Source organism: Rhamphochromis longiceps, linkage group LG4 (assembly GCF_057381845.1).
Source record: "Rhamphochromis longiceps isolate RC_006_pf linkage group LG4, R_longiceps_female_GT1.1, whole genome shotgun sequence".
NCBI lineage: Eukaryota > Metazoa > Chordata > Actinopteri > Cichliformes > Cichlidae > Rhamphochromis > Rhamphochromis longiceps.
In genome coordinates, this window is record NC_140560.1 from 31,563,227 (window position 1) to 31,591,113 (window position 27,887).

The 27,887-nt window shown below is 43.7% G+C and overlaps 1 protein-coding gene across 13 annotated transcripts in view; it reads left to right on the top strand.

The window, feature by feature from the left end:
• Positions 1-27,887, top strand: part of arhgap23a (Rho GTPase activating protein 23a) — a 67,516-nt gene that overhangs the window by 34,187 nt on the left and 5,442 nt on the right. For 4 of the 13 annotated variants that reach the window (XM_085404527.1, XM_085404522.1, XM_085404523.1 and 1 more), the window contains exons 2-22: positions 6,139-6,342; positions 9,433-9,457; positions 10,654-10,746; positions 11,788-11,866; positions 12,603-12,663; positions 14,152-15,748; positions 19,399-19,554; positions 20,422-20,530; positions 20,619-20,661; positions 21,822-21,959; positions 22,042-22,350; positions 22,458-22,519; positions 22,732-22,850; positions 23,362-23,480; positions 23,579-23,731; positions 24,388-24,466; positions 24,566-24,639; positions 24,741-24,830; positions 24,922-25,047; positions 25,144-25,185; positions 25,657-25,750. In XM_085404527.1, coding sequence (XP_085260653.1) covers positions 6,139-6,342; positions 9,433-9,457; positions 10,654-10,746; positions 11,788-11,866; positions 12,603-12,663; positions 14,152-15,748; positions 19,399-19,554; positions 20,422-20,530; positions 20,619-20,661; positions 21,822-21,959; positions 22,042-22,350; positions 22,458-22,519; positions 22,732-22,850; positions 23,362-23,480; positions 23,579-23,731; positions 24,388-24,466; positions 24,566-24,639; positions 24,741-24,830; positions 24,922-25,047; positions 25,144-25,185; positions 25,657-25,750 — 3,772 coding nt within the window. Of the gene's footprint in view, positions 1-6,138; positions 6,343-9,432; positions 9,458-10,653; positions 10,747-11,787; positions 11,867-12,602; positions 12,664-13,333; positions 13,584-14,151; positions 15,749-19,398; positions 19,555-20,421; positions 20,531-20,618; positions 20,662-21,821; positions 21,960-22,041; positions 22,351-22,457; positions 22,520-22,731; positions 22,851-23,361; positions 23,481-23,578; positions 23,732-24,387; positions 24,467-24,565; positions 24,640-24,740; positions 24,831-24,921; positions 25,048-25,143; positions 25,186-25,656; positions 25,751-27,887 lie in introns of those variants that run through there. The other 9 variants (XM_085404515.1, XM_085404520.1, XM_085404518.1 and 6 more) reach the window with 9 other exon arrangements.

Sequence of the window (27,887 nt, forward strand, 5' to 3'; positions counted from 1 at the left end):
ACCCCCAAGTCCCAAATGCCCTCAGAATTCAGGCCATTACTTCCTCATTTAACCGTGATCATTTATGTGGAATATCACATCTTTTTTCACTGCTTTTTTTTTTTTTTTAATGGTTCTCATCATCCGCTTCCCCCAGACTCATTGACACAGTTTAAAAAATGCCATAATGAGGAATGTAAGTGTGGGGGGAGGAAAAGGAGAGGCTGTACGGACACAGCTGGGACAAACAGACACTGTACACTGTTTACATTTTAGGAGAGGGGGAGGAAGAGCAGTTGCACCTAGCTGTCTCTATCTGTTACTTTAAGTTGAAATATGCACTTCTATTATCTCTCTGGCACATCATATGTCTGGTATCTTGTTCTGCTTTATTATCGTTGAGATTTATTGCGTTTGAGGGATCACAGGATTGGCGCATTCAATTCTTTTTGCATTTTTTTTCTTTACGTTCAGCTGCCGGCACGACCGCAACACCCTCACAAATTGTAAAGGTGAAAATCTGTCATGTAAAAGTGTGATAAAGTGCAGTGTTTTGTTGCACTTTCACCTCTTTGCTAAAGCAAAAAGTCGAGGCAGCGAGGATAAAAAGTCCCTGGTCAGATTTAAACCCACGTCACAGACTAACTGCCATGTGCTGCTGCCCACTCAGCTATCAAGTCATGCTGTAAAAGTTATTCTAAAACCGCTCCTCCTGGAAATGATTCTAGGCCTTGGATTGAATTAAAATAGCTTAAATGAACTTCACTGCTACCAGTGATGCAGGTTTCACTTGGACAAATAGGCATGTTTTGCTATTCAACAGAAAAAAAACCCTGTTTAACAGACATTGCATCATCACCTGTTGGCCTGGTTGAACTGGACTGGACTGTGGGGCTGGACTGGTTTTTCAGCAAACATTCTGCATTCACACACGTTCGCAAGTATGGCCCCTTAAACATATTGTTATATAAATTACAGAATCCGCCGGCTTCCTTAAGAGAGTAAAGGTGGATATTCACGTGCACGTCACACATTTGTGAGACATAGGATGCTCGTGGAGGTGCAGAGGTGGGGGAGCGCTCTCTGTGTGTGGCCGGTGAGTCCAGGAATTATCAGGATGAGATGGTTTGGCTTTTTTTCGCGCCGTCCCCTCTCCTGTTCCCTCTTGGCAGCTCGGCTCCGGGCTGCGGACGCAGACAGCTATGACCATCGGGATTAAAGGCTCGTCAGCATTTGTAACAGCCGCAAAGCTCCACTTTTCAAACAGGTTGCAGCTCTCAGCTGTTTAAAAGAGCATTATTGTTCTGTCCTGCTGGGGTTTTAGCAGGAGCCGGGCTCCCTGACAGTCACTGCATTCCTCTGAACTGCTTTACCTCTGGATGGAGCGAGGACAAGAGTGTGTGTCTGTGTGGACGTGTGCTACCCTACACGTACGCTGTTCCCGACGATTATGCCGTCAGCTTTACAATATTGTCATGTCCTAGAAAAGCCTCTTAAGACTCAAAAATCCTTTATTACGGGATTTCAGGGGAGATTACCACCCCCGCTGTTTATTTATAGCGTTTTTATTCTCTAATAAAGCTGATGGGGCTCTAAAATTTTGGCGCCGCAATTTAAACATCAAACATTTCCTCTGGATTTTATAGATGCAGCATGCTATGTTGTCCTTGAGCTGCTCCTTTCTTGTCTTATCAGTCCTTCATCTTAATTATATGGTTCTTAATTGAAATCAGGAGGAAAATGTCCTCGGGGAAGAGCCGGCTGCTGCTGCTGTGTGTTGGCAAAGCACACCACTTTACCCACTAAACATTCACTCAAAGGAGGAAGCTGTGGTGTGACATTACAAGCTTTTCTGCATATTCAGTTGTTTCCAATGAAGCATTTTTTTTACTCTTTTTTTTAATGACATCATCTACAGGTGATAACAGGATTCTTCAGTTCTCTGTACTCGCTGAAGTTTATTTGCTAATCAGCCTCAGCAGGTAATACTTCTTTTGGCGAAAACAATGTGAAACAGTTTAAGTTCCCACTTGCAGGGCAGGAAATACCAAATGTCTTCTTTTCTCAGCAAAACAGGAGCGAGGTTTCCCTCGTCTGTGCTTCCAGCCTGCGTAGGAAGTCAAGATTAGACTGCAAAACCGCAGATACAATTTTCCAAGTTCCTTGTTGGTTAAACCCAATGTCCTGTCCCGGAGAGGCCTGTCAGCAAGCTTAAACTGTTTTTTAATTTTATTTTGGTAGCGGTGGCAGAGGAAACTGGTCGAATCATGCTCAGAGGGCATGAGAGGGGGTTCGTCTTGTTTTAGGGGGAAAAGGTTGAGTCTAGATTCGGCAGAATGGCCGAGCAGAAACACAGCCCACACAGTCCAGAGCTGCAGAGTGGGGAAACTGTCCTCCTGGCTCAGAGACCCAGGCAGACCCTGTGTGTTTTGGGTAATCACAGGGTTCAGTATTCTCAGCGCCGGGAGGGGCCATGTGGTCGAAACCGGCGTGCTGGAGCCTGTCCCTCGCTGGGGCCCGATACTCTTCCTCCTTCTGCGTCTCCTTCTCTCCTCATCCTTCTCGTCTCATTCACTCTATCTGTGCTCCCGCCCCTCCTGTGCCAGTTGCTGTGTGTGTTTCAACTTGTCCAAAATCAACCCGCGCCCTCCAAGGAATTCACTCTGTCTCTTCCTCCTTTCACCCCGTTGCTCTTTCATTTCCTCTTTTTTTTCTTTCCTGGCCTTTTCTTTTTCTTTATCATTTTAATTTGACACTCCAAGCACTCCCCTGCCTTCCTCACGCACCTCTTTATGCGGCTCACATAATAGGCCTCGCTGCATGCCTCTCTAAGAAAATAGAAGGGTTATTTTACATTGTTTAGACTGCCAGACTAAAGATCCAGCTTTGAGAATCTATGGATATCACAGTCTGTGAAACGTGCACATCACATCTTCCAAAATAATCTTTTGTGATCGTTTGGAAAATAGCCAAGATTAATCAAAATTATATTCGTACTTTTAAGTTTAAGCGTTTTAACCAGCAAACATCTTGATGTTTCTGAAAGTAGCCTATAAGTGCAAACTTATTTTTTGGTTTCTTTTTTTTCCCTCGATGGAATGTGAAATTAGAGGAAAAGAACATGTGCGGTAAATGTCGGCAGAGCCAGGTTTCCATTGCAAGAATAGAAGTGGAGAGAGAGGAAGAAGAGGTGGAAGGGAGGAGAGGTTGGAAGGAAGGAGAAAGAGGGGTGAAGAATGGAAGTGCCTCCATAACTCTCCGTGGTTATATTTGTAGGGTTATCCCGCCCCACAGTGCTGCCCCACTTCCTGCCTCAAGCCTGCCACTTCCTGTTGTTCTGTGGCCATGCGGAGATTTGCCAGGACAGGCCTGTGCGCGTTATTGTGCTTGTGTGTAAGCATGTTTATCGGGAGGACAGGAAGCGGAATGTGGGGTGTGCATCTAGATGATGTGGTCTAGAAATACTAACCCACTGACACGAAAACATGTATGCAACATACACAATCACAGAATCTGAAGACGCGCAAAACAGTTTAGGATTTCGACTTTTAAGGGCACACTGACTCATATCTCAGTGTGGTTTGAGTAATCTGAATCTCAGAGCATTCACTCATTTTTCATATCAAGTGACATGCACATCAAATCACACCTAAAATGACATCTGTGGCCTCTGTTGATTCATGGCTTGTACACTCATAAAATAAGTCCCTTTATTAGGGCTGTGCGATATGACCAAAACTCTATCGTCCCGATAACGATATAAATCACAAAAATGTAACATTTTCTGTAAATTCTGTGAATCTCGGGCAGCTCGACTTGCGGGGAGTGTTTCCAGCTGCGCGGCATGTAGCTGGAGTGTTTTAACCGATGCATGAAACGATACATTTTTAGACATAAGTTGTAACGGCCGCCGTTTTCTTTGTGAGTATTTATTACACGGCGTGCTGCGGGGAAAAGCCTGTTCTAACGTTTGAGTCTAAGGTTTATTTTTTAGTACCTGGCGGCTCTTTTTTTACTTCTCATCCGTAAATAATCTGCTCTTTCACGTGATTCAGTTTATTTTGAAAAGTCTCAACAGGATCTTGAGCTTTATTGTGAAAGGTTTATGTGGAACATAAACAAGCGGACAGGTGATGGTGTTACCTTCGTTGTTGCTAATGACAAAACAGGTGCTTGTCCGTCAGTAGTGTGGTTATATTAAATATAAGAGAAAGAGAGAACTTTAAGAAATTAATATAGCCACTATCGTGACCATCAAAACGATGAAAAAATATTGCCGTAAACAGTTTATTTTGCGACACCACGAAACAAAAGATAGCGTAAAATGAAACGATAGATCGTCATCCGATATATATCGTTATATCGAACAGCCCTACCCTTTATTGTATCTTTGGGGCTGTAATGGCATGTCACAAAGTGACCTTTGACAGGGGTGTTCATCCCATATTAAATCAATAAAACCTGTGGAAAAAACATCATAAGATAAGTAAAACATCCAGTATACAGATGTTTTTGTTAGTCATTAAATTAGTTCAAATGTGCTGAAGATTCTGTGTGGGGAGTAAAAATTCTGTTGTTGCAGGGTTTTAAAGGCTTATAGCACAAATTAAAAATGTATATTCTATTCAGTTTCATTTATATTGTGCCAAATCACAGCAGCAGTTGCCGCATGCCTTAGTAAATGTGCAAAATCCAGGTGAATGTGAAGGCGGTCAAGCAGGTGGTACTTGTTTGTATCCGTTGACAGTTTTGTGCATTAATGTAACAGTTAGTAGGTGAGAGGTGGATCACATTTACTTTTAATAGACTCCTGTAGCCTTTCTCAGAGTGTATGACGTTAGCATTTAACCAGTGTACGAACTTATTTGGGCAACCTTTACCTCTGTCATCATTTACTTCGTCTAATCTAATCTAATCTTCAAGTAGGATTAGATAAAATGTCATCAATTAATATGGTGTCCTCCTGAGCTCATCGTTGATTTAACCAAAACAGTGCATAGGCGTAAAAATGTGCGCAATGTGATTTAAGATCCCCGTGCAGCTCCTGGTTTGCTCGTATCAGTGTCAGCCCTCATCTTTAGTTAATGAAAAACAAATCAATGTCTTTTTTTGTCTAAATGATCATTTACTAAGAAGAAAAATGATCCGACTGTTTATAATCTGTCTTTCTGAAACTGTTAAAAATGTTATTTTTGTCTGCAGTGCATTGCATTTTTATGCTGTAGCATCCATCAGTAAGATGCTAAGAAGTTATTTTTACCATCAGTATGCAGAAGATTGCAGCTTTAAACAAAATAAAGCACGGCACGGTGACTGAAAGACCGGGCTGACTTGGTCGGACTAGTCATTACAGTGTTTTAATTTAAGTTTGGGAGAGTGTGAGAGTGCAGGGAGTTCAGTTTTACTAAGAAAAGTTTTGCAGTGACTTGATGTGTGCAGCAGACTTAAGCTGTGAGCTGGCACTCAGATTCCCTTCTTCCTTCTCTCCCTCGCTCCCACTCCTGCCTGTTTGGTCAGGTGATTGTGTTTGACTGACAGATGTGGGTCGATGGGGCAGCAGGCGGGTGATAGTTCTCACGTGTGTCTGTCAGCTGAGCTTGCCGGACTTATTTACTCGGCAGCAGGAATGAGAAATTTAGAGAGCTGTGCTGAAAATCTGCCTTTATTCTCCACGCTCAGAGTCCCTGGATCTTCTCTCCCTATAATAAGACCAAGGTCACTGTAGTCTGAACTGGGTGATACCCGCATTTCCCGCTTGGCCCCGTCTAGATATGGCCTCTTCCTGATAGTCCCCCCTGCCCTCCCCCAGGTGTGTTTATTGACTATTGTTCTGAGGCTGGGTGGCATGCAGAGGCTAGCAGACAGGACTTCACAAGGAAGCTGCTAATGAGCGGTCCGGCAGCGGCGGAGTTAATGTCACTGAGTACAGAGGCACCTTGTGCTTCTCCAGTGAGCCATAAATCTGGACAACTGCAGGTTTTTCTGGAGTGTTGGTACGAATAATGGGAAAGAACTGATATTGCTGACATTTCTGATGCCCGTAAATCTTATTAGAAGCAAATATTCCAGCTTACTAAATGACAAATTGCAGTCATTTCGTATAAAATTGCTTTTCCTGCTGGGGGTAATGTTTTTAACCAGATCTCTTTGTGTTTACAGGCTAAGGGGCGGAGGGATGGTTTCTCCTCAGCCGGTGACAACCCTCGGCCGCCCATGGCGACCCGGCTGGGAAGGGAGGGGGTCGGCATGGGCTGGAAGGGTCCCCGGACGCTGGTCCTCCATAAGAACTCCCAGGGTTTCGGTTTCACATTACGCCACTTCATCGTTTATCCTCCAGAATCCGCTTTGCACACTAACCTCAAGGTGAGAGTCACAGATGTCTGCAGGTCCCTGAAACACTAGAAAATGCCTTAAATGTTAAAGGTGTTTAAAAGTGTTGAATTATGTTATAAAAATACCAGTTGTGCTTCAGGGCTTAGTGTCACAAAGTACTTTGTGTTTGTTTTTATAGTACACATGGTCTCCATTTCATCCTAGCTGGCATTTAAAGGGGTTTCGAAGGCCTTAGCTTTAACTCGCTGAACTCAGGAGAGAGCCAATTTGAGCTCAGAGATAAAGCCAATCATACTGTGGCTGCGGGTCAGCGAGGTTGAGCGGAGCAAAAAATGTACACAAAGACAAAGGGAGAAAACAAGCCTGGGTGATTAGAGACAGCAGAAGACGAAGAAACCGAGCTGTTAGAGGTAGAGAGGCACAAGATCTGGAGACAGAACAAGGACCGGGGCTTAGATTTTACTACTTTGAGGAATTAAAAAAAACACCTTCATTTTACTCCTGTTTGTTTCACAGGCCTGTTTTTGTCCCTGGTGAATTCAGGCTTGTTCTGGTGTTGGGAAATGAGCCCGAGTGGTTATTTAGCTGTTTGAGGTGTGGGGGCAAACGTCTCCAGATGTGAAATTGAGGGATGTGGAGGCTGGGGTGGGGTGAGCCAGCTGAAACAAGGCCTCTATTATTTTTATACCACCCCACCATCTAGCAGCTGCTGATAGGAACACGAATTGAATGGGATCTGTTGTCTTATCCTGGTACCACTCACTGGCAGCCGGGCCGTACCATGCCAGCCCTAGACAATAGGCCCACTGCTGGCCTTTGGCCTCATTTCTGCCCTTGTCTCCTCTGCCTCAGAAGGGATCACATGTTGTTTTTTGGACAATTAGACTCACAGATCTTTCTGTTCTTATCTGAAGAGGCTTCATGGAAACCTCCCAAATTAACCTCTTAGTGTCCAATTAGTACAGATTCACAGGGTCTGTGACTCATTCATGCTCTCGGTTTATAGGTCCACAGGTCGTCTGGGTCGTGGTTCTAACAGGACCCTTCAGCGTCTTCACAACCTTCTCTTGACACTTCCTCTTATTAGGATGTAACTTGATTTTTATTCACTTTGGAAAAAAACAATATTTTATTTAATGTGAAATGAAGTGAACTAAAAAAAGAAGTAACTACAGTACCACAGATTTCTTTGTTACTTAATTTCTTTGCTTATTTACGCTGTGTAGTGTCAAAGTACTTGTTACTGAGTTACAGCATACAGCAGTCATGCTATTGCCATACATATAAGCTGAAATAAACAAAAGTACTCATTCAGATAGGGAGGACATACACTGGATCTATTTTTAGATGCTAGCTCCTTTTATTATTTATTATATCCTGAAGCCTGTAGTAGAAGATGTGAAAAACAGCTCTGCTTTTGTTACCTGGTCAAAATTCACTCATTCTGAGGAGACATTTGGGTGGTCTGTGGTCTTTAGCTACCAGCCTTGTGTTTCTCGGCACATTTTGCACATTGCTGTCACATTTCTTTCCTTACGAGCAATAAATTCCAAGCAATGCACATATTTGCCACCGTTGAACTGGGAACTGAGGAGACTGTTTTTGGAAGGGTTTATGTACCTGCATAACCATTTGATCAAGGAGAAGTTTCTTGGATCGAGAGGTCAAAGTTCAGTCGCTTTCCTCGGACTTCCATGACCTGGATGACTGAGAACCTCCCCAGATAACTATCCGTCCAGTAACTTTGATCTTAATACTGAATTTTGGACCAAAAGTGTGTTACATTACATTAAAGTAACACGTTATTAGTGTGATGATACAGTGAAGAATTGCTGTTTTATTATCACTGAAAACTGGGATGTACCTTGTGAGCAACAGGATGGATACGGATGCATTTTTGTGTAGGTTTAGAGTCTTTTCAATCCAGTGCCAGACATCCGCATAAATTAAGGGATGAGTAATTTTCCAGATGTATAGAATCCCTAGCATAGACTTTTGTGTCCACCTCTTCCCATCTCCTTCCGGATGTGGTGAAATTAGGACTGGCCGGGTGGTGAGTGTCCCCAGCTATGAGTTCTATTCTGGGGTCGGCAGCTATCCTTTCTCTGCCTCTAAACCCTCCACCATTGTCTGCAGAGCCCGGAATGAGCCCACTCAGCGCAGGATAAAGCCCGGCAGCAGTCAGCCCACTGTGCCCCTGCCCACAAACTGTCCACTCAGCTTAGTGTGTGTCTGTGCGTGTGTGTGTGTGAAGGTGATCAGAGAACCTGCAGCTATCAGATCTCACCACCTCGTTTCTCACTGTCCCCGCCTTTATTTACTCGCTGTGTGTGTGATGTCATGAGCACCTGCAGATTGTCAAACCAGATAGTCAGTGTCTGTGCTGGATCTGCAACATTAAGAGCTCATGAAAACAAACAGGTCGGTGTCAGGAGGTTTGGCATAAATTGTCAGTGAAGTCACCGACACGTGAGGGAAAGCTGTAAACAGTTGATCTCATCCTTCCACATTTTGGTTTCTGTTCAGAAAAAGGTCACCTGGGGTTGAGAACTGTGGCCAAAGTTAGAAGCCGTATGCTGCTGAAGTGTCTGTGTTTAAATCAGGAGTATGAGGGCCCTGTATGAGGCCTTTCTACTACATGATGTAAACCCCGAATCATCACTTGGTAGCATTCCTGCCTGGAAAAGTAGTGATAGCTTTTGTTTTTCCCCTCAGTTTTGTCTAAAAGTTGAATGCTGAATGGGCATGAAAAAAAAAGCACTTTATTATTGGTTGCAAAATTTTCCATGTGGCACAGCCAGTTTCCGTCCTGCAAATCTTTGTATATGGTCAATTTTGTGACAGTGTCTGAAGTAGCAACTTTTCCCACATTTCCAAAAGTAAAACCTTTTTTTTTTTAAAGCTCAGCGCTTGCGTTGCATCACATGTCGACCTTTCTGTGCATGTGGAAAAGTTTACCCCTCGCTATCAGATCTCTCTCATCTAGAACTTCTTAAACGCGGCCAAAGACCATCTCAGCAAATGTGTTTGTAATTACTAGGACAACAATAAATGTCTCTTACAGGAATTTTACGCTTTAAATTTGCTCTAATATGTGTAATTCTGTCTTTCTGTTTGCAGGATGAGGAGAACGGTAACGGAAAGGGTGAGCTGCCTCTATTTTTTGCCTTCTCAGTCTTTTATTAGTGCTCCAGTTAAAGCTTACTACAGGGATAGGGATAATGATGATGTAATTGAGGCAAGACCCTACTGTACTTCCCTCATGTCTCGCCTGCTCTGCAGCCTTTATGCGCCACCTACAGGACGCTATCCAGTACTACATCTAAAAATCCACCTGCAGTTAGACTTCTGGTTCTCCAGCTTTTTCTAGTTTTCTTGACTTGAGATGCTGAAAAAAGTGTGAATATTTATCAATAAATATCAATAAGAAATTTAATTTTACATAAATAAACATGCAGTAGTATAAGCAAACTCTTATTTATTTTCCCTGAAAAAAATTTACCTTACTTTTGCAACCCACAGTCTGACAACCTCTGAGTTAGATGCTCATGGACGTATTTACTCGTCTGAAAAAGTGCTACTTTCAGCTGCTACCTGGTTCACTCGGGGTTGGGACAGAAGGTAGCTCTGCATATGTGAATTGGAAGAATTCAACAGGAGATGCTCTTCCTAACACAACCCACGAGGCATTTGTGCCTTCTCCCGGGATTCACCTGACGAGGGAGTTTTCACTCGTGAGGTGAACGCGTAAACAACTACACTGTGGAGCCACGTCGCTCGTGTCAAAAACAAACCCTTAACAAATATCTGATGGGCGCTGGTAGAAAGTGTCAGCAGTAACTGTTCGTAGGTGTAGCGCAGCAGAAGGGGAACAGATTTGTTTGAGCCTGCAGCTTTACTCGGCGCTTCTGAAAGATTTGTGGGTGTAGCGCTTATCAAACAACCAGCCTGGCGTGGACTCCCAGGTGATATTCATGAAGTAATCGCAAAACAAATACATCAGAAAGTACATCTGTATATCAATGTCATGTCTGCTTAGATATGCATGTGAATTTACCCAAATGAGTTCATGCAAAAAATGTAAACTAATGGATTGTTGTACTGTGCACCTCCAATACAGAATGGCATTTTATCTATGTTATTTTACTATTATTTACTATTTGACTATTGTTTACAATATTTGGATGATTAATAATATTATATAATATTATATAATGGTAAATGTTCATGTGTAACAACGTTCATACCCACATGTGGATTTCTTTTTCTTTCCTTGTGCATTAACTGAATCTGTCTATGTCCTGATCTTTGCGCATCCCCTCTTTTCATGTTGTCATTCAGGGTTTCAGAAAGGTCAGTTGGAGCCAATGGACACTATATTTGTGAAGAACGTGAGAGAAAAGGGTCCGGCCCATCAGGCAGGCCTGTGCACAGGTAAAAGGAACACGTTGTGCAGGAGTGAGGACGCCTCGATTTGCATTGGAAATCTGTTCTGCGTGCAGGTCACGTGACGCTGCACGAGCATGCAGAGAGAAGTTGACTAACAATAAAAACAAAGGAGACGAGAGTTATTACAGAACGAGAGCTCAGTGTGTGTGAGGTTTTCCTCTTGTGTATTTCTGTGACAGCAGAGCAAACCAGTACTCGGTGTTAAAGCACCAGCTTGATTTAACGCAAACTGACGCATCCACGGAGTTGCACGCTACCTCAAACGTATGCAAACACACGCCCTGCGAGCACCGCGTATGTGTTTCAGCTTGCATAAAGTAACCGCAAATGCATATAAAATTTGAGCAGGTAGTTATCGGACGCCTTTCCTCAAGGCCTTGGTTCACAAAAGCTGAGCTGTTCTAAACATACCTGTTCTTTATGCTTGAAAGCTATTTTAATTTTATTGATGTACTTTTTTGCCTTTAAGACATAGAACACCACATGAAGTGAAAAAGTGTGAGATTAAGTTCAAGCTGGCTTTTGATGCCACCCAATACAGGTGATTTGCTTAATGTGGTTTTGGTTTTGCTGACTTTAGACAGCCCAGAGTCAATTATTCAAAAAGTTCACTACTTATTTTTCACTCCGGGTCATTATTATTTTGATGTCTGCCTTCAGGGAATTTACCCCTTACCCATTTTCTTTATCATTTCCTCTTGCTTTAAAGGTCAGAGTTTACTGATTCATTGTTCTCAAATGTATTAATAATAATAATAATAATGGATACTTTATTGATCCCCATGGGGAAATTACTTGTTTTTTCTCTGCATTTGACCCATTCACTCAGTGAAGCAGTGGGCAGCCCACTAAGCAGGCGCCCGGGGAGCAGTGTGTAGGGACGGTACCTTGCTCAGGGGTACCTCAGGGTAGCCGTTAAGTGGATTCGAACCGCCGACCTTCCGATCATGGGGCGACCACTTTACCTACTGAGCTATCCCTGCCCCTATTAGTGATATAATATGACAATCTGTCCATGCTGTGCAGGGGATCGTCTGGTGAAAGTGAATGGAGAAAGTATTCTAGGAAAGACGTACTCACAGGTGATCGCCCTCATTCAGAACAGGTAAGAATCCCTTCCTGTGAGCCCCTTCAGAGCCTTTTAAGTGTTGATTTATTGTCCTGTGAGAGAAGTCATAGGAGAGTGACACAAAAAGTGGAGATATGTGCACTGACTCGTGTATATCTTCATGCTTGCCAGCTTACCATCTGGCTATAAGCCGAGCTAGGCAGCAACAGGAATAGCTTGTTTCACCCTGAGATATGAGAATAACCTCATGACAGATCAATGCGACGCATCCAAATCATATCTAATGGCCCAAATGTAATGTAGGAGGGAGTGCGTGACTTCACCTTTACAAATATACTTGTTTAACTGGGCCACAGGTGTTTGTTTTTTTTAAATAACATAATTTCATCAGTCTAAATGCTAAAAATTCACACAAGGGCAAAAAAAACATTAACTAAAAAATCCCAACAACCAACTATTCTGATTGGCTTTCTGCCTTTCACGTAGTTTGTTAGTCTTTTGCTGCATATTATGAGTTTTAATGGAAGGTATGAAACATCAAGTGACATACCTCAGTTCAGATTACCCGATGGAACTGATTCATTATCCTCCTGCTCAAATCAGTGCATTCCTAACTGGTATTCGTTTAAGAATAGCTGGAGTTTTTTTAAGGTTTCTTTTGTATTTGATTTTATTGTATTTTTATTTTAGCTATAACAATCCACAGGTACAAATGTTGCCTCTGAAGTCTTATTCTTGCTCTTGTCTCTTTTTTGTCGCACGTGTCCTGCAGTGAGAGCGTGTTGGAGCTCTCCATTATGCCAAAGGATGAAGATGTGCTTCAGTTGGTAAGTGTGAGTATGAGATTTTTCACACATATTTTACCCCACCCCCACCTCAAATACACACACAAAATAAACCCACACATATTACATGCATTATTTTAGGACACTGCAGAAGTCTGCAGAGATGATTCACAGCGTCACTGTTGAAGAATTTCAAGATTTTGTTAGACTGGCTGCAGAGTGACTCACAGGCTCTCCGCTCTGTGTTTAGATTACAACCACTGGTATCTGTCAAAGTTTGTGCTTGGGGAAAAAAAAACCAACCCAAAAACTCGGTTGTCGCTCACACACCCATGTTCCGTAAAACACATTTTTATCGCTCCACAGGTTGCTCTTCCACAAGATCCAACATGCATCGTTAAATGCCCCTCCCATTAACCTGGAGCAACTCGTCAACACACACAAACACCAGATGAGCTGATTTAACTGGTCTTTCTCACAGATGCAGAAACATCACCGTTCCTCCCAGAAATGCCCCAAACTGCCCTCTCCTTCCAAGCGTCCTGCCGTGTCTTAATATTATAAACCCCCTCCTCTGTTGTCTCGCTCCTCCCCTCGCTGCTACGCCTGTCTTTGCTGCATTCCTAGCATGACCTCACCAATCCCGCGCACCTCCCTCCACACTCCCACAGGGTGGAGTAAGATGAGGAGGAGGAGAGAGGGAGTTTGGAAAGATCTGAGAGAGGCAGAAACAAGTCGATAGAGCAGATAGAAAAGTCACAAATACAAAGGAAAAGAAAAGAAGTTAAAGTCTGGATGTTTTAGGACGAGGACGCGGTACAAAATGAAGAGCAGAATGTTTTAGCTGCAGAGCTGTCGCATCCGCGGTGTTAGTGAGCTCTTCTTTTTCTGCTTGTGTGGCTTCGGTCTTAACGCACAAGCTGTGGAAAGGCTCTGGATTCTGTTGGACAGCCTAAACGTTTCATTAGGTAAACCTTTAAAAGTGTCAAACTGATTTAAAATGTCTTTGTCATGCGAGTTTAAAAATAACTGGAAGTAGGTGTGTTTTTGGTTTAAATATGGCAGTGTGGCCGATTCCTGAAATGATCGGGTAATTTAAAGCTAGTTATTTACATTTGGATTCTCCTAAAGCAGCAAAGTGTGTGTGTGTTTTGTATTTGTTTAGATAACATTAGAGGATACTTTTGTATATATAGCTAGCTGCAGTGCGGTGAGTGTTGTGGCTTTTTCTCGGGGGAATTCTTCCAGTTTGGTAGCTAGTTTGTGTTTGTGTGGAGAGCCGAGGCCTCGGGGACAAACTGTGGCAATAACTCAGAAGCTTCCCCTTTCAGGCTGTTGTTGTGTGTAAAGCAGCACGACACTGTGCCGTTGTCAAACTTGTTTACAGGAAGAGACCATTTTTATTTAAACTTCTCATTCCACACATACACACACAGGCGCACACAGACACACACCTACCTACCTACCTTTGTAATTTCCCATTTCTTCCTGTCACGTCTGTTCTCACGGTTCCTCCATCTTCCCTCCTTTCTCTAGGCGTACTCCCAGGATGCCTACCTGACGGGTAATGAACCGTACGCTGGGGGAGCTGAAAACCTTCCGCCGCCACCCCCCCTATGTTACCCACGCTCCAAGACGACGTCGGTTTCTGGAGCTCCCCTCTCATCCCCCATGGGCCAGAACCAGCTGGATAACTGGAGTCGCTGGCCAGGTTCTTCCAGCCCCTCATCACCCTTGGACAACCGATCTGCTGTGTGCAGCCCCGCCAGCTGGCAGGAGGGGCGGCCAGGCGAGCCCGGTGGTGTGGGTCACAGCAGTCCAGCCCACCGCACAGAGGAGATCCAGTACGGTATGACCAGCCAGCAGCCTCAGGGCCAGATTAGGGGACGCTCCTACTCTTCGTCTTCCTCCTCCGGAGGCCCTTTGTCCAGCCCGCTACAAGTTCACTACCCCAACCACCATGGTGCCAGTTCTTCACAGGCTCAGCCACGCAAGTCCAGCTCAGCCTGGACCAGTCCCCCTCAGCCACAGGTCAGCCACAGCCGCAGTGACCGCTGCCAGCAGGCCCTCTCTGACTGGTACTACAACCAGCAGCCGGATCGCTCAGTACGCAAGATGCAGACCCGCCATCGGAGCTACTCACAAGACCGGCTCAGTGAATCAAGGAGGCAGCAGCAGCGTACAGGTGGCTGGCCACACAGCGCCTCCCAGGACACTCTGCTCTTACTTCAGCAGTCAGGACCCGGACCCCAAGGGGAGCCATACTGGTCCTACGGAGACCACACTGCCACTAACTATACTCGAACACGCTCTGAAAATTTGCTCGCCCTCTACGACCACCATGGTCGCTCGTTAGAGATGTTGGACCGAGGAGCAGCTGGACTGGTCTCGCCTCGGATTGACAGGCCCGCGTGGCTCCAGCAGGCCCCCAAGCCTCCCCCGAGGACTGACGCTTACCACAGGCAGGGCAACCATTTTAGCGCAGCGCAAGCTCCTCAAGTGTCCCGGCAGTCACAGCCAACCTCTAAACACCACCCACAGACCCACACCCAGCCACAGCCGGCGCCCACTCAGAGCAGGCGGCTTCCTCCTGGACAGAGCGTGGACGACCTGCCGGTGGGCTACCGTAGCTACAGCCCATCTTTTTACCGCAAAACAGGCCGCATCCTGCAGCAGGCTCATTCGTTCAGGGACCCTTCATACTCTGGCCCCCACTTAAACTGGAACCCAGTACCTAAAACCAGCCCTCCAGAGGGGACGCCAGCACCTCCCACTGCCTCCACCACAACTCCAGTTGCCTCCGCCACGCCCGAATCCCAGGACAGAGGGTACAGGCCAACAAACCACGAGAGGGAACGAGGGGCAGTGGAAGGGCAGGCTGAATTGGTGGCACAGACCCAGGAAGTGGTGATGAGGCAGAAACCCCCCACGGGGCGGAGGAATGTCCAGGGTATGCGTCACCCTCACTATGCCCTGCCTTTGGATGGGCTAGAACCCTCTTTGTTTTCTCCTGATCCCAAAGACTCAGCCCCAGCTCCCGGTTCCACAGGAGATGTAGCCTCAGGCAAACCAAATGGAAACCTTGCTCCCCTCCCACTAGAGGATGACTCTCTGGCCTCCATCCCCTTCATAGGTGAGTAGGGAGCCTCCAAGCTTCCTCCCATGTCCCTTCTCCTACTTCCCTAACACAAAAAACCCCCACACTGACCTTGAGATTTCATTAGTCGTCCTCTAAAATGTAATCTACACTGAGTGTTTATTGAACGTTAGCGAAAGCTTAACCGAGAGGAAATGCAAAGCAGATGAAAATTTGAATTTGTGTGTTGTTTAATTTCCTCCTCGTCTGTATATTCAGACGCCAGAGTCTGCCCAGACGCAGTTTCCGATCCGTCTGTGAATGTTTGCGTTGGGTAATTGCGGTATTCCCACAGTCTTACGCACCATATTAGTCGTATGTGCGATGGAAGTTCACTAATCCTGCTGGCTGCCCTCCTGACTTTAAGGTCACCTCACTGTGCTGAGGAAATGAGGTGGAGGTCTGGACTTCCTGAATGTGGGTTGTTGTTTAGAGGGATAATTTTCAATTTCACATCGGTGGAGTTTGATTTTGTGTGTTGAGGCGTGACAGGAGCTCAACAGCTACTGACAGTGGTTTTAATCTAAACCAGTAATACTAATAACGAGCTGTCATAGCACCGTCCGAGTAGGACATGCAGTCTTTTCTGTTTGTTTTCTACAGTTATGGCCTGCATATGTTGCCGTCAGTGGGAGTTGACTGCAATCGTGTTCGAGCTTGTTTCTTGCTCTGAAAAGGCTCAAACAGAAGGGGCCCTGTAGGCTTCTGATTAGATTCTATCACTTGACACGGACATTAGTCAAAGTCAAACCACAAGCAAATGAAGTCAGCCGGTGAGGCTGGACTTGCCTATATCGCCCACTCGCAGGCTGGGGAAAACTTGCATTAATGTTGAATAGATTCAAATCAGCTGACTGGGAAGCTTTGACCCATCTTGGAATGACTGTGGATATTTGAGCCAAGCTGCGCTCTGCCCCAGAGAGTCATTTAAAGAGAGAAACTACAGGAAACCAGGAAGGCATCTCTCGTCCTCGCTGTCAATCCGTCAGAGCACATTCTTGCCTCGTACTTTCACCTGAATTAAACGAAACCAAGCAGCCAGAGCAGCAGGTCAGGACATGTTTAATATCCACAAACTGAAACTAGGACAGACAAGAAGTAGTTGTTCGTTCGTTCGTTCGTTCGTTCATTCGTTCTTTCTTTCTTTCTTTCTTTCTTTCTTTATCCAACTGACGCAGATGCTGATATAATCTGAGGCTGTTTAGGGACATGCAATTTCATGGGCTGTTGTTTTTCTTCTTCTTTTCAAAGCATGGGTGTCTGTGAGATAGCAGTTCAAAGGCAAACCGTGTCTGAATGCAGATACTGTATGTTTTTATCAAATCTCGTACACCATATTGAATTTTTCCTAAATTCAATGAAGTGTTTAATACTTTCTGTGTTTCTGGTAGCTCCTACAAAATGAAACGACAAATTATATCGAATGCTGCTGCAGGATTTTATTGTGCGCCCACTTGGAGTCTTTGTAAGCTGTAAATTGCCAGGAGGTTTTTGTCATGGTCCTTGTGGGGAACAGTGGGGGCTCCCGCCTTCAATGCAGCTATTGTACTGCTCTACTAGATGAAGGGTTTTATGTGGGGGTTCATTCTATGACTGTCTTTACTAGCTGGACCCTGGACATGATGGACTTCGTGTACTGGCCTGTGTACTGGCCCTCTGTGTTTTCTTACAGGCACCTGCTTTCAATTACTTTGTATTGAAAGCTCAAGCTCATTCTCTCTCATTTTCTTGGTCTAAACTTCTTTACATTGAATTACAGTTGCTACATACAGGTTAGTTTGATAGTCAGTTAATTCTTTGAGATATTTCGTAAGCAGGAGTACAGGTAGTACAGCTAGTAAAACATGCTGCAAAAACTCAGGCCTCAGACTATTTATATTCAACTCTTGGCTCTGTATGATGTCAGAGAGAAGGAATATCCCTAAGAAACTCCACATGGAGTTGAAACCTTCTAGTTGTGAGGGACAGCCAGTCAAAGGAAAGCTGGCATCTTTGCCCTAAAGGGAGAGGAGCTAAAAGGGTTGGTTTCAGATAGTTCAGAGTCCATGAAATGAGGTCCAGTTTAGATGTAATAAAGATAAATAAGAATTAATTGGAACTGTATATCATGCAGAAGATAAAAACTAGAAATCAAGCACAATAGGTCCCTCTTAATAAAGTAAATATTCCAAAGAGGAATGAGTCTTTAAGCATTTCTTCTATCTTCACCATTTGTCCAGGACAAATCTGAGTCAGGAATTCCTCCTTTACTATATGTACTGTAGAGCAGCAGCACAGTGTACTTCAGTATGCTGCTCCCCTCTGCTGGTCTGTCTCTGTGTCGTGTTTCTGAGCTCACTCTGGCTGCCTGTTAATGACGGCCTTTGTTAAACCCACAGCCCGGCTATTTCTGGGCCATGCTGTAAACAGGCAGATTCCTTATCCCAGACTGGGAATGTTTTCCGCCTTATGTCGGCCTCTAAAATGCACAGGAGCGAAGAATAGAAAAGCGAGGGCGGGAAGAAGAGCATGAAGAAAGGGAAGAGACGAAGGATGTTCGAGGACTGGACTGTAAGAAGAGAGATGGTTATTAAAATAGGGAAAATTAAATATGAAACCAGTGCAGGGTTTTTCTAAAATGACCATGTGGTGGTCAGTTGAAGTGTGGCGGAGTGAGGCTGTGCTGCCCTCTGCTGTTTCCTCCGAGAGCAAACCAGAGCCTCGACGCATTTCGGTCCTGAGAGTTTAAAACATCACGGCAAATCCAGCTTCTCCTCACTGCATGCAAATATCAGACCAGCCCCTAATCCTCGCTGTCAGTCAGGAAGTGTGAGCGTGTTTGTGTATGAATGTTTCTGTGCGTTAGTTTCATATCCCTTTACCTGAAACTGCTGATGACTAGTAGCCTGTGTGATCCTAACCATTTTATGCCTTTGTCTTCTTAAAAACTACGTTTCTTTATCAGCATAAAAAAATCCCCAGAATTCTTATGTTGGAAAGAAAATGAAAAGATCATTCATGCCCAATAATTTATTTTCTACCTTTTGGACAGCAACGGTTTCTCTTGCATATATCAGATCATGCCTGCGCTAGGGTAGATTTCACAAAGAACTGAAACCATGAGCCAGTAAACCTGTAACAAAACCCCCTCCTCTCTGTTAGCTACTGAACAGTTCTTCCTATGGCAGCAGAAGACGCAGGTATTGTATTTTCTGTAAACTTTTTGCCTGTTCAGCCATGTTCCTGTGGGACTTTTTCTTACTGTAGTTGGGTCGCAGCTATGCTTACTTTCCTGAGAGAGGACAGGAGCTTTTAGTGACTTCTGCTTCATCTGTGTGTTCTTAAGTGACCATATAAATGTATGTGTTTCTGACTTTCTTGTACTTCTCACGGGAATCTGGAAGTGCATCATGTTAAAGTATTGTGGTAAATGTTTTAAGGTGATAGTCAAATTTAAAGTGAAAGAAACTGTGAAAAGCGGTTTTTTTTTTAAGTCTCTCTGATGGTAATCCCCCAATTCCTCATCATTCCTCTACCTTAAAACCTCTCCTCTCCTTACCTTCTCCTAACCCAACCCATTTTTTTCTTACCTTCTCGCCCTTTTTGCTAACACCTAACCCTTCTCCTTCTCTTTCACCCTTTCCTTCCTTCCCTCCACCCGCCCACAGACGAGCCAACCAGCCCCGGCGCCGATTTGCGCGCCCGGCACGTGCCGGCGTCCTCCGTTGTCTCCAGCGGCATGAGTTCAACGCCCGCCGTGGTCAACAGCCCCGCATCCCCCACCTTCACCTTCCCCCTCACTAGGCTCTTCTCACACGACTGCAGTGAGTGCCCCCTCCTCCCTCCCTTCCTTGCCACTGCATGCAGCCAAAAATTAAGATTCTCCTTTTATTTCCAATGTGGATTTATAAAGCATGAGATTTGAAGAGAGTATACAATTTTATAACTGCTGTAATCTCCATCTTATGAAGCATTTTGTCTCCTTATTGTGTTTTAACTGCCTTATTTTCTTAACACAAATGGGGGGGGGGAAGCTGAAATCTTGAACTTAAGGATGCACTTAAGTTGTGGAAATTTACGTTTTATTTTATAGAGCTGAAAAAAAGTTTGTTTTTATGAGAAGTGAACTTTAAAATCTCACTCAAAAACCAAAATAGCTTGACAAGATGAAGTTTCAGCAGTTTGCATGTTGAATTTGTAGATTGGACTTGAACACATTGGTTTAGATCATTTTTTGGTCACAATTCTAAGCGTGCATGAAGCCCAATCTGTGTATTTTCAAATTAATTTAGCCCATATTGGTGGTGCACAAACCAAGACTTGCATGATTGTGAAAAAACTGCACAAAAAAATGAATATGGGTGTGTACACCTGTATGCCAGAGGTGAGCAAACGGTCCAAGGAAACCAGTCTAACCCCCACTCCTCTAGCTCATGTTCCTACTCACCATCTCCACCAAGTCGCTGATTCACTCGCCCTGTTAACCCCCCCCCCCCCCCCCCCCCCCCCTCTTCCTCCACCACCTCCCGCTTCCTCCCTCACTGCCCCAATCTCCTAATCCAACACCATCCACTCTGGTGATTGGCATCACATCAACATTCTTTCTGTTTTTTTTCCCTCTTTCTCTTTCTTTCTGCTCTCTTCTCTCTCTCTCGTTCTCTCCATTCATTCATTCATCCCTCGCTGAGCAGGCAGTATTAAATCCAGTCGCCGTTCCTCCTATGTTCTAGCCATCTCCAGCGAGCGCTCCAAGTCATGTGACGAAGGACTCAACACGTTCAGAGAGGACGGACGATCCTTGTAAGTACTGCAGATCCCAGACACCTGATAGAAATTATATTTCACATTATTAATATTAACGACTCTTTGTTGTGATGTTATATTCAAGTAGGAGGCTTCCAAAAAGAGTGAAGAGCTTCTTCACAGATGGGGTGAGTTCCTCACTTTTTATTACTGCACATAAACTGACACAATCTGTAAATACTTTGCATGTTATCATAAAATTCAAAGACGAAGCTAAAATGCAAACAAATGCAACTAAATCATTATCAACCCACATTGAATTTAAACTAGTCATTTGTATTTATTTAACTAAGGCAATGAATTAATTATGGCAAACCAACATTAATATTTTTAAATGCGGTCATACAAAAAAATGTATGGATGGTTGCACAAACATCTAAAACAAGTTATTATAATCATTTTAATTCTCATTATCAAATTCAGGCTGAGGTTTTGAAGGAGTTTCAAATGACTTCTTCCTGCCACCGCCGAGCTACAGAGACACAAATCATATTAAACTTTTGTCATTAAAACCAGTGAGGTGTTTTTTCTGTGACACGCTGCCATAAAAGAGTCATAAAGTCTGAAATGAAGTGTTGGGACACGTGGCTTAAGTTTGCCAACGTTAAATATAATTTAACTACAGCTACAGTGAGCTGGTTACACTGGAACACTATGAGTGTGTCTTCTGTTATTACAGCTTTTTAAATCAGCTTTTTATTTGTGCAAGGAAAGGATTGTGTTATGTTTTAATAAAGCTTTTATCAGGTAATATTTGGCCATATACAAAGACACATAAAGGTGCGATAGCTGATAGTTGAACTGGTGGTTCGTCCGTTGCAAAATTCTGCAGTATGGAAACTACTGCAATCTTCTGCCAGGTCAGCATGAAGAGTACAGTTTTCTTTGAAACTGTTGCATGGTATTTTTAAAAGCAATTTTAAATTTAAACAATAATTAGCAACACAAAATAATATGCATTGATGTGTTTTTGCACATTATAAAAGAAGCTTGAGAATTAAAAAATAAACAGAAGGTGAAAACTAGCTGAAACCACTTTGTGAGCTTTGAAAACTAACTTTAAAAGAAAAAGTAAGATGCTTACTTTTGGTTTCTGTTAAAAAAAATGTTATACAACCAAAATAAAAAAAGACTAAAACTAACACTGAAACCAATAGAATCGAAACTAAAACGAAAGATTTTCAGATAATAAAAACTAACTTGAAATGAGAAAATCCGCTCTAAACACTAGCTAACTGAAAACAGAAAGTCAACAAATTACCTGAAAACTTTTCCGATTGTGTTTCAGTCTCTGGACAACATCGGGACAGCGGAGGAGGTTCGGTCGAAACGTCACTCCACCTCGGAGCTGGGAAACATCACTTACAGCGATGTATGGCGAGAAGGATGGCTGCACTACAAGCAGATCCACACCGAGAAGGGCAAGGTGGGCAAATCGAGCTTGATTACAAGAGAAATCTGGAAAGCATAGCAAAGGAGTCGCATCACATCTCCTCTTTCCTTCACAGAAGGTAGGCAGCGCCATGCGTCCGTGGAAGCGTGTCTTTTCGGTTCTTCGCTCCCAATCGCTGTTCCTCTACAAGGATAAGCGGGAGGCAGTGCTTCGCGGAGCCACAATTGGAGGTTCGGCCGAGGATGAGCAGCCGATCAGCATCCAGGGCTGCCTGGTGGACATCGCGTACAGCGAGACCAAACGAAAGCACGCCCTCCGGCTGACCACCCAGGACTTCTGTGAGTACTTGCTGCAAGCGGAGGACCGGGAGGACATGCTGAATTGGATAAAGGTCATCGGGGAGAACAGCAAGATAGACAACGAGGTCAGAGAACACACTTTTACCGGGCAGATTTTCAATAACTGTATGCATTTAATATGTTCTCAGTGAAAACCTCAGACTCATAATGCAGGTGTGTTTATGTCTCGCAGGAGCTCGGCTTTTCCAGGCAGGCCCTCATTAATAAGAAGCTTAATGACTACAGAAAACAAAGGTGAGTCACCCGATCATGAATATTGCTGTCCTTTCTCCTCATCCTGCCTGGATATTCCCCTCCCACACACCAGAAAAATGCAGGTTAACTTAAATTGAAGTTAAATTTACTCTAACCTGTCCTGGATTTTTGCCACCGGACGAGCAGATACAGCTAAATTTAAATGAACCACAACAGTAATACCTACACTGTCTCTCTGTCTCCCCCTACAGTCCAGCTGTCAACAAGCCAGACTCCTCTCCCAAGTTGTCCCGTATGAAGCCTCCCTTCCTGCTCAATAAGACGGAGAACGCTGCTGGAGCGCCACGCTCGCCCAAACCAGAAGGCAAAGGTCAGTGTCGGGGAGACTCGAAGCCATCCACGCTGGCATTCGGCATTTGCTGAATCCTGGGCTCTAACTTTGTTACTGACTTTGTCTTCAAACTAATCTTGGAATCAAAACTATAAAGAATTAATTGGACCAATTATGAGTGTATTTGGAACTCCTCAAAGTTGTGAATAGCTCATCATTTAGTTGTCATATTCACTCTTGTTGTGGAGGCACCTTTAGTCAACTGCTTTGTTGTTTCTTCTCTTTTTTGTCCATATTATTTCAATATTTAATTATACCATGCTAACACAAAGCAACTATACATAAGACTGACCTAAAAAGTGCAACTCTTGCCCAAAGTAAGTACTAACCTTTTCAAATGTTTAGAGATTTTTTTAATCCCATTCTATTAAAGCAGTCTGCTGGTTTTCAAATCCTTTTTTATTTTTGTTTTAATGGGTGACAGCGTTTGGATAAGAAGGTGTTTAGTCAAACATGGAAGTTGCTAAGTTTCTGTTCAACCTGCCTACAGATGAGAGCAGCCCTCCCAAGTCTCCATGGGGAATTAACATCATGAAGAAAGCAAAGAAAGCTGGGCCCAAAGCTTTCGGTGTGAGGCTGGAGGAATGTCAACCTGGTACAAATAACAAGGTTAGCCACACTGACCTCTGTCACCACCTGAATGCGGTAAAACTGTTTTCCTTTTCCTTATTTTCTGTGATCACACGTTTCCGTGTCTCCTTCTGCAGTTCGTTCCAATGATTGTGGAGATCTGCTGTGGCCTCGTGGAGGAGATGGGTCTGGAATACACCGGCATTTACCGAGTCCCAGGGAATAACGCCATGGTGTCGCTGCTCCAGGAGCAGCTCAACAAGGGCGTGGACATCAACCCTGCAGAGGAGGTGCAGAAATATAAATATACATTCAGTCGTGTAAAAAAAAAAAAAAAAAAAAAAAAAAAAAAAGTGCAGCCTCTTTCATTTCTGAGATTTTACATATCAGCACATAAAAAAATCATCTGGTGCTTCGTAGGTCTTAAAATAGCCTGTAAACGCAACCTCAGATGAACCTCAGTGCTGTAATTTATTTAGCAAAAAATAAGCCAAAATCCAGAAGCAGTAAGTACACACTTATTGCTTCACAGGTGCCAGGTGCTGCTAATTGAATGCACTTGATAAACTGATCATTAGCATTAGTTTGAGCGCCTCGTTTCCAAACAATTTGAAGTCTGTTATTGTCCAAGAGGTAGAAATGGAAAACCTTCAAGAGTCTTTCCAAAGATTGTTTGAAAAGATTCCAGGAAATTCCTCGATAACAATGTGAGAGGCTTCTAAAGTCATGCAGAAAACCATAACTTAAAGTTATTGCTCCTGAATGTGTTTCTACAAGCCTGCTGAATCATTGGGATCTGCTTTTTTTTTTTTACATGATCATAGAAGGCAAGAATACTGTCGATCCTCAAAGAGAGGAAAAAAAGAAACAATTAACTGGCACTTTTAGTACAAAAGGTGATTGGTAACGATATCTGAGTCGTCTCTGTGTGCTCTGTCGTCTGCAGAAGTGGCAGGACCTCAATGTCGTCAGTAGCTTACTCAAATCCTTCTTCAGGAAACTCCCAGAGCCACTCTTCACCAACGGTGAGACCAACAGGTTCCAACATGCCATCGCAAAACATCGCTATGCAGCCTAATCACACAGCTTCATCTGACTTTTTATATCTTCTCATATCTTAACAGACAAGTACAACGACTTCATCGATGCCAATCGGATGGAAAATGCATCCGACAGACTGAAGACCATGAAGAAGTTGGTACGTGTTTACCCGCTTGGGTTAAGTGCGCGCAGAAGTCGGGCAGGTTAAACAGGTTTACGGTTTTGATGTTTCACTCTGTTTTCCTTTCATTTGTACAGATCCGCGACCTCCCAGATCATTATTACCACACTCTCAAGTTCCTGGTTGGTCACCTGAAGACTGTAGCCGACAACTCGGATAAAAACAAGGTGGGATAAAGGGAATTTGTAAATGCGGACGAAATGTATCACTGTTAAGTATTTGGTATTAATGCCATCAATATGTTCCTGGCGTCTCTAGATGGAGCCTCGTAACTTGGCTCTCGTGTTTGGGCCGACGCTGGTTCGGACGTCTGAGGACAACATGAAAGACATGGTCACTCACATGCCCGACCGCTACAAGATCGTAGAAACGCTCATACAACACGTGAGAGATGCAAACGCGCACGAACAGTATAAATCACTTACATCCTTAATAGTATCCAAGTCATGCTCAGTATTTCTTTCTCCGGCTTTCTTGCAGTGCACCTGGTTTTTCACTGATGAGCTAGACAAGGATGAGAAGGTATGCTTTCAAAGGCAATGATAGATGCTGCAACTGACAAAAAAAAAGTGCAGAATGTTTGGCACAAAGTTGCAAACACATTTAATTTTTAATCTTTGTGAAATTGGAAATTGTTGAGACATGCATTCAAAAGCAAATCATTCAAGACTTATTGACCTTTCTAGGAATCTTCTTCCAGTTTCAATAACTAATATTTCCCTAATGATAATTGTCTCATAAGTATGCAGCAGCCGCTACACTTGATCTCCAGAAATGGAGCTGAATTAATGATAGCTGCATTTGAGCTCTTGGCCTAGGGATTGAGATGCTAGCCACGTCCCCAATTTGAGTCTGTCTCACTCTGTTCTTCATTTGCTGTCATGTACTGCCCATAATAAAGACATAAAAGGCCCCTAAAACTACGGCGGATACTTAACAGTTTATGGATGCAATGCTCCGAGTTTTTAAAGTGAATCTACCCCGTCCCTGCAGACACCAGTGGACACGGAGGACGTGCAGCCCGCCCCCAACATCGACCACCTGCTCTCCAACATCGGCAGGACCGCTCTGCTCGGCGAAGCCTCGGGTGAGCACGCTGTTTACAGCTCCGCCTTTCTGTGACGAGCCGCAACAGTAGAACTGAGTTAGAATTAGTAAACGCGAAACGAATGCTGCTGCTTTTCATTTAAAGCTGGAAGTAGGTAATTCCTCACTTGTGTGTTGAATGTTGTGCGGCCAGGTTTGTCTAAAACAAGACAACAGTAATACATTTATAAATATTAAAAGAAACCAATGATCACCGAAGTTCCACTGAGAGGTTTTTACAATTAATCTGAAGGAATATATTTCTAGGACTAACAGATTGTGTTTGCTTAAAGGCAGTTGATAGAATTCCTGGCCTGATTCAGAATTCTCCTTGGAAGTTTGTCCCAGTTTAAAGTATGATTTCCCTACTTTCCAACAGAACTGGAAAGCAGCTCAAGGAATGAACATCCGTTAGCAGTTTGAGTGTTTCTGTGTTTGATAGTGTGCCTTTACTTCTCTTCTTTCTGCTGACCTCTTTTTTCCCCTCCATGTTGCTCACCTTTCACTTTCTCTGTACATTTCTGCATTTCTTTCTCTCAGCTGAGCCTGTGGAGCAGCCACTGCGGTAGGATGGCACTGTTTGTGTGTGTGAGTGTGTGTGCAACCAAATCAGTGCACCATACTGTGAAAGTAATAATAATGGGTGTGAGAGAGTGTGTGTGTGTGTGTGTGTGTGTGTTAGCGGTGGTGATGGTTTGTGTCTCCATGGTCTCCATTACCCTCCTGAAAGTCAGCGTCTCCCTCTCAGCGTCAGACTGAAGTCTCTGTAAAAACATGTCACTTCAATGTCGGCCCCAGTCTGACTAATGAATTAATGGATGACTGGATGCTCTCTGAGTGTTAAAGCTGCTTTATCTGACACCGGAGTGTAAACTGTGCTCTGTCACTGAGAGACAACTCCTTCACTGGTGGCCTGTGCCTTGCCGAGCACTGCGCTGCACTCATCCTACAGGCAATTTCGGTCTGTGTGGCCCCATCGTAAAAATCCTAACATCACTTCTGCCTGTAAAGGGACTCTGCATGGTGCTGTTTCATTGTTTCATTATCCCTTCAAAAGAAAATATTTTGTGTAAAAGCTTCAAGATGGCAGCTGGAAGCTCCCTCCTTGTAGCCAAAGTGAGTGCAGACGTAACAGGAAGTCTGTTTAGCTTGGGGTGGACTCACAGGGACGTGTCCTCTCATGTATTATCGGCACAGTGTGAACTAGGAATGTCTAATGTGGCACTGGTATATATGGTAACAAGCGAAGCATCTCATATTATTATCTTTTAAAAAGAATATATGCAAAATAAGGTTATAAGGAAAATTACATTCACAGTTTGTTCCGTACTTGCTTGTCAAACTGTAAAGTTGCTATGTAGAGCAACATATAACTGTATTTGAGTCAGGACTACTATAGTCTGTTCTGAGGTTTCCTAACAGCCAGCCTGCATACAAGCAGGAAGAGCAGCAGACCTGGCTTCAGTTGCAAAGGATGTGATACTCATATAGTCAAACACATTGCAAAAAGAACAGCTGGGGTGGAGATGGGTTGCAAAGCGGCTTAAATTATGCGCCTTATATGAGATTTGCCTAGAAATGTATCAGCTGATGTAGGCTTGAGATCAGTTAATCTGCCAGGGCTGCACTTGAGCTTCACTTTGCCTTACCCCTGAGATCTAAGTTATCATCAGTGATGATCCTAGCTTTCACTTGAACCCTGTGCTACTAGAATGTCTTTTCAGTCAAGGCCAAAGAAAAATCCCAATTTTTTCCAAAAAGTACTTTTTGTTTGTCTCCAAACATAGGGTTAGGGTTCAAAGGTCGGACTGGGATCATCACCAGTGATGGTATAGAGAGAATACTCAAGTATCCTACCCATCAAATTCATATTTAACATGTGTAATATCCTAATAACGTATACCAAATCTATACTAATCAACAGAATTATACAGACGAAAACAAAAAAAATGTTCAAGAAGAAACAACAGAAATCCTGCGATCCTCACATTAGAAAAGTTCAGATGAAAACGATTCAAAAGGGTCGTCTGTTAATATTTAATTGTTTCTGTCTATAAAGTCCGCTCATAGCTGTCGCCATAGTTAACTTAAGAGGCCAGATTTTCAATAATAGAACTCAGGTGTTGTTGGTTTTATGG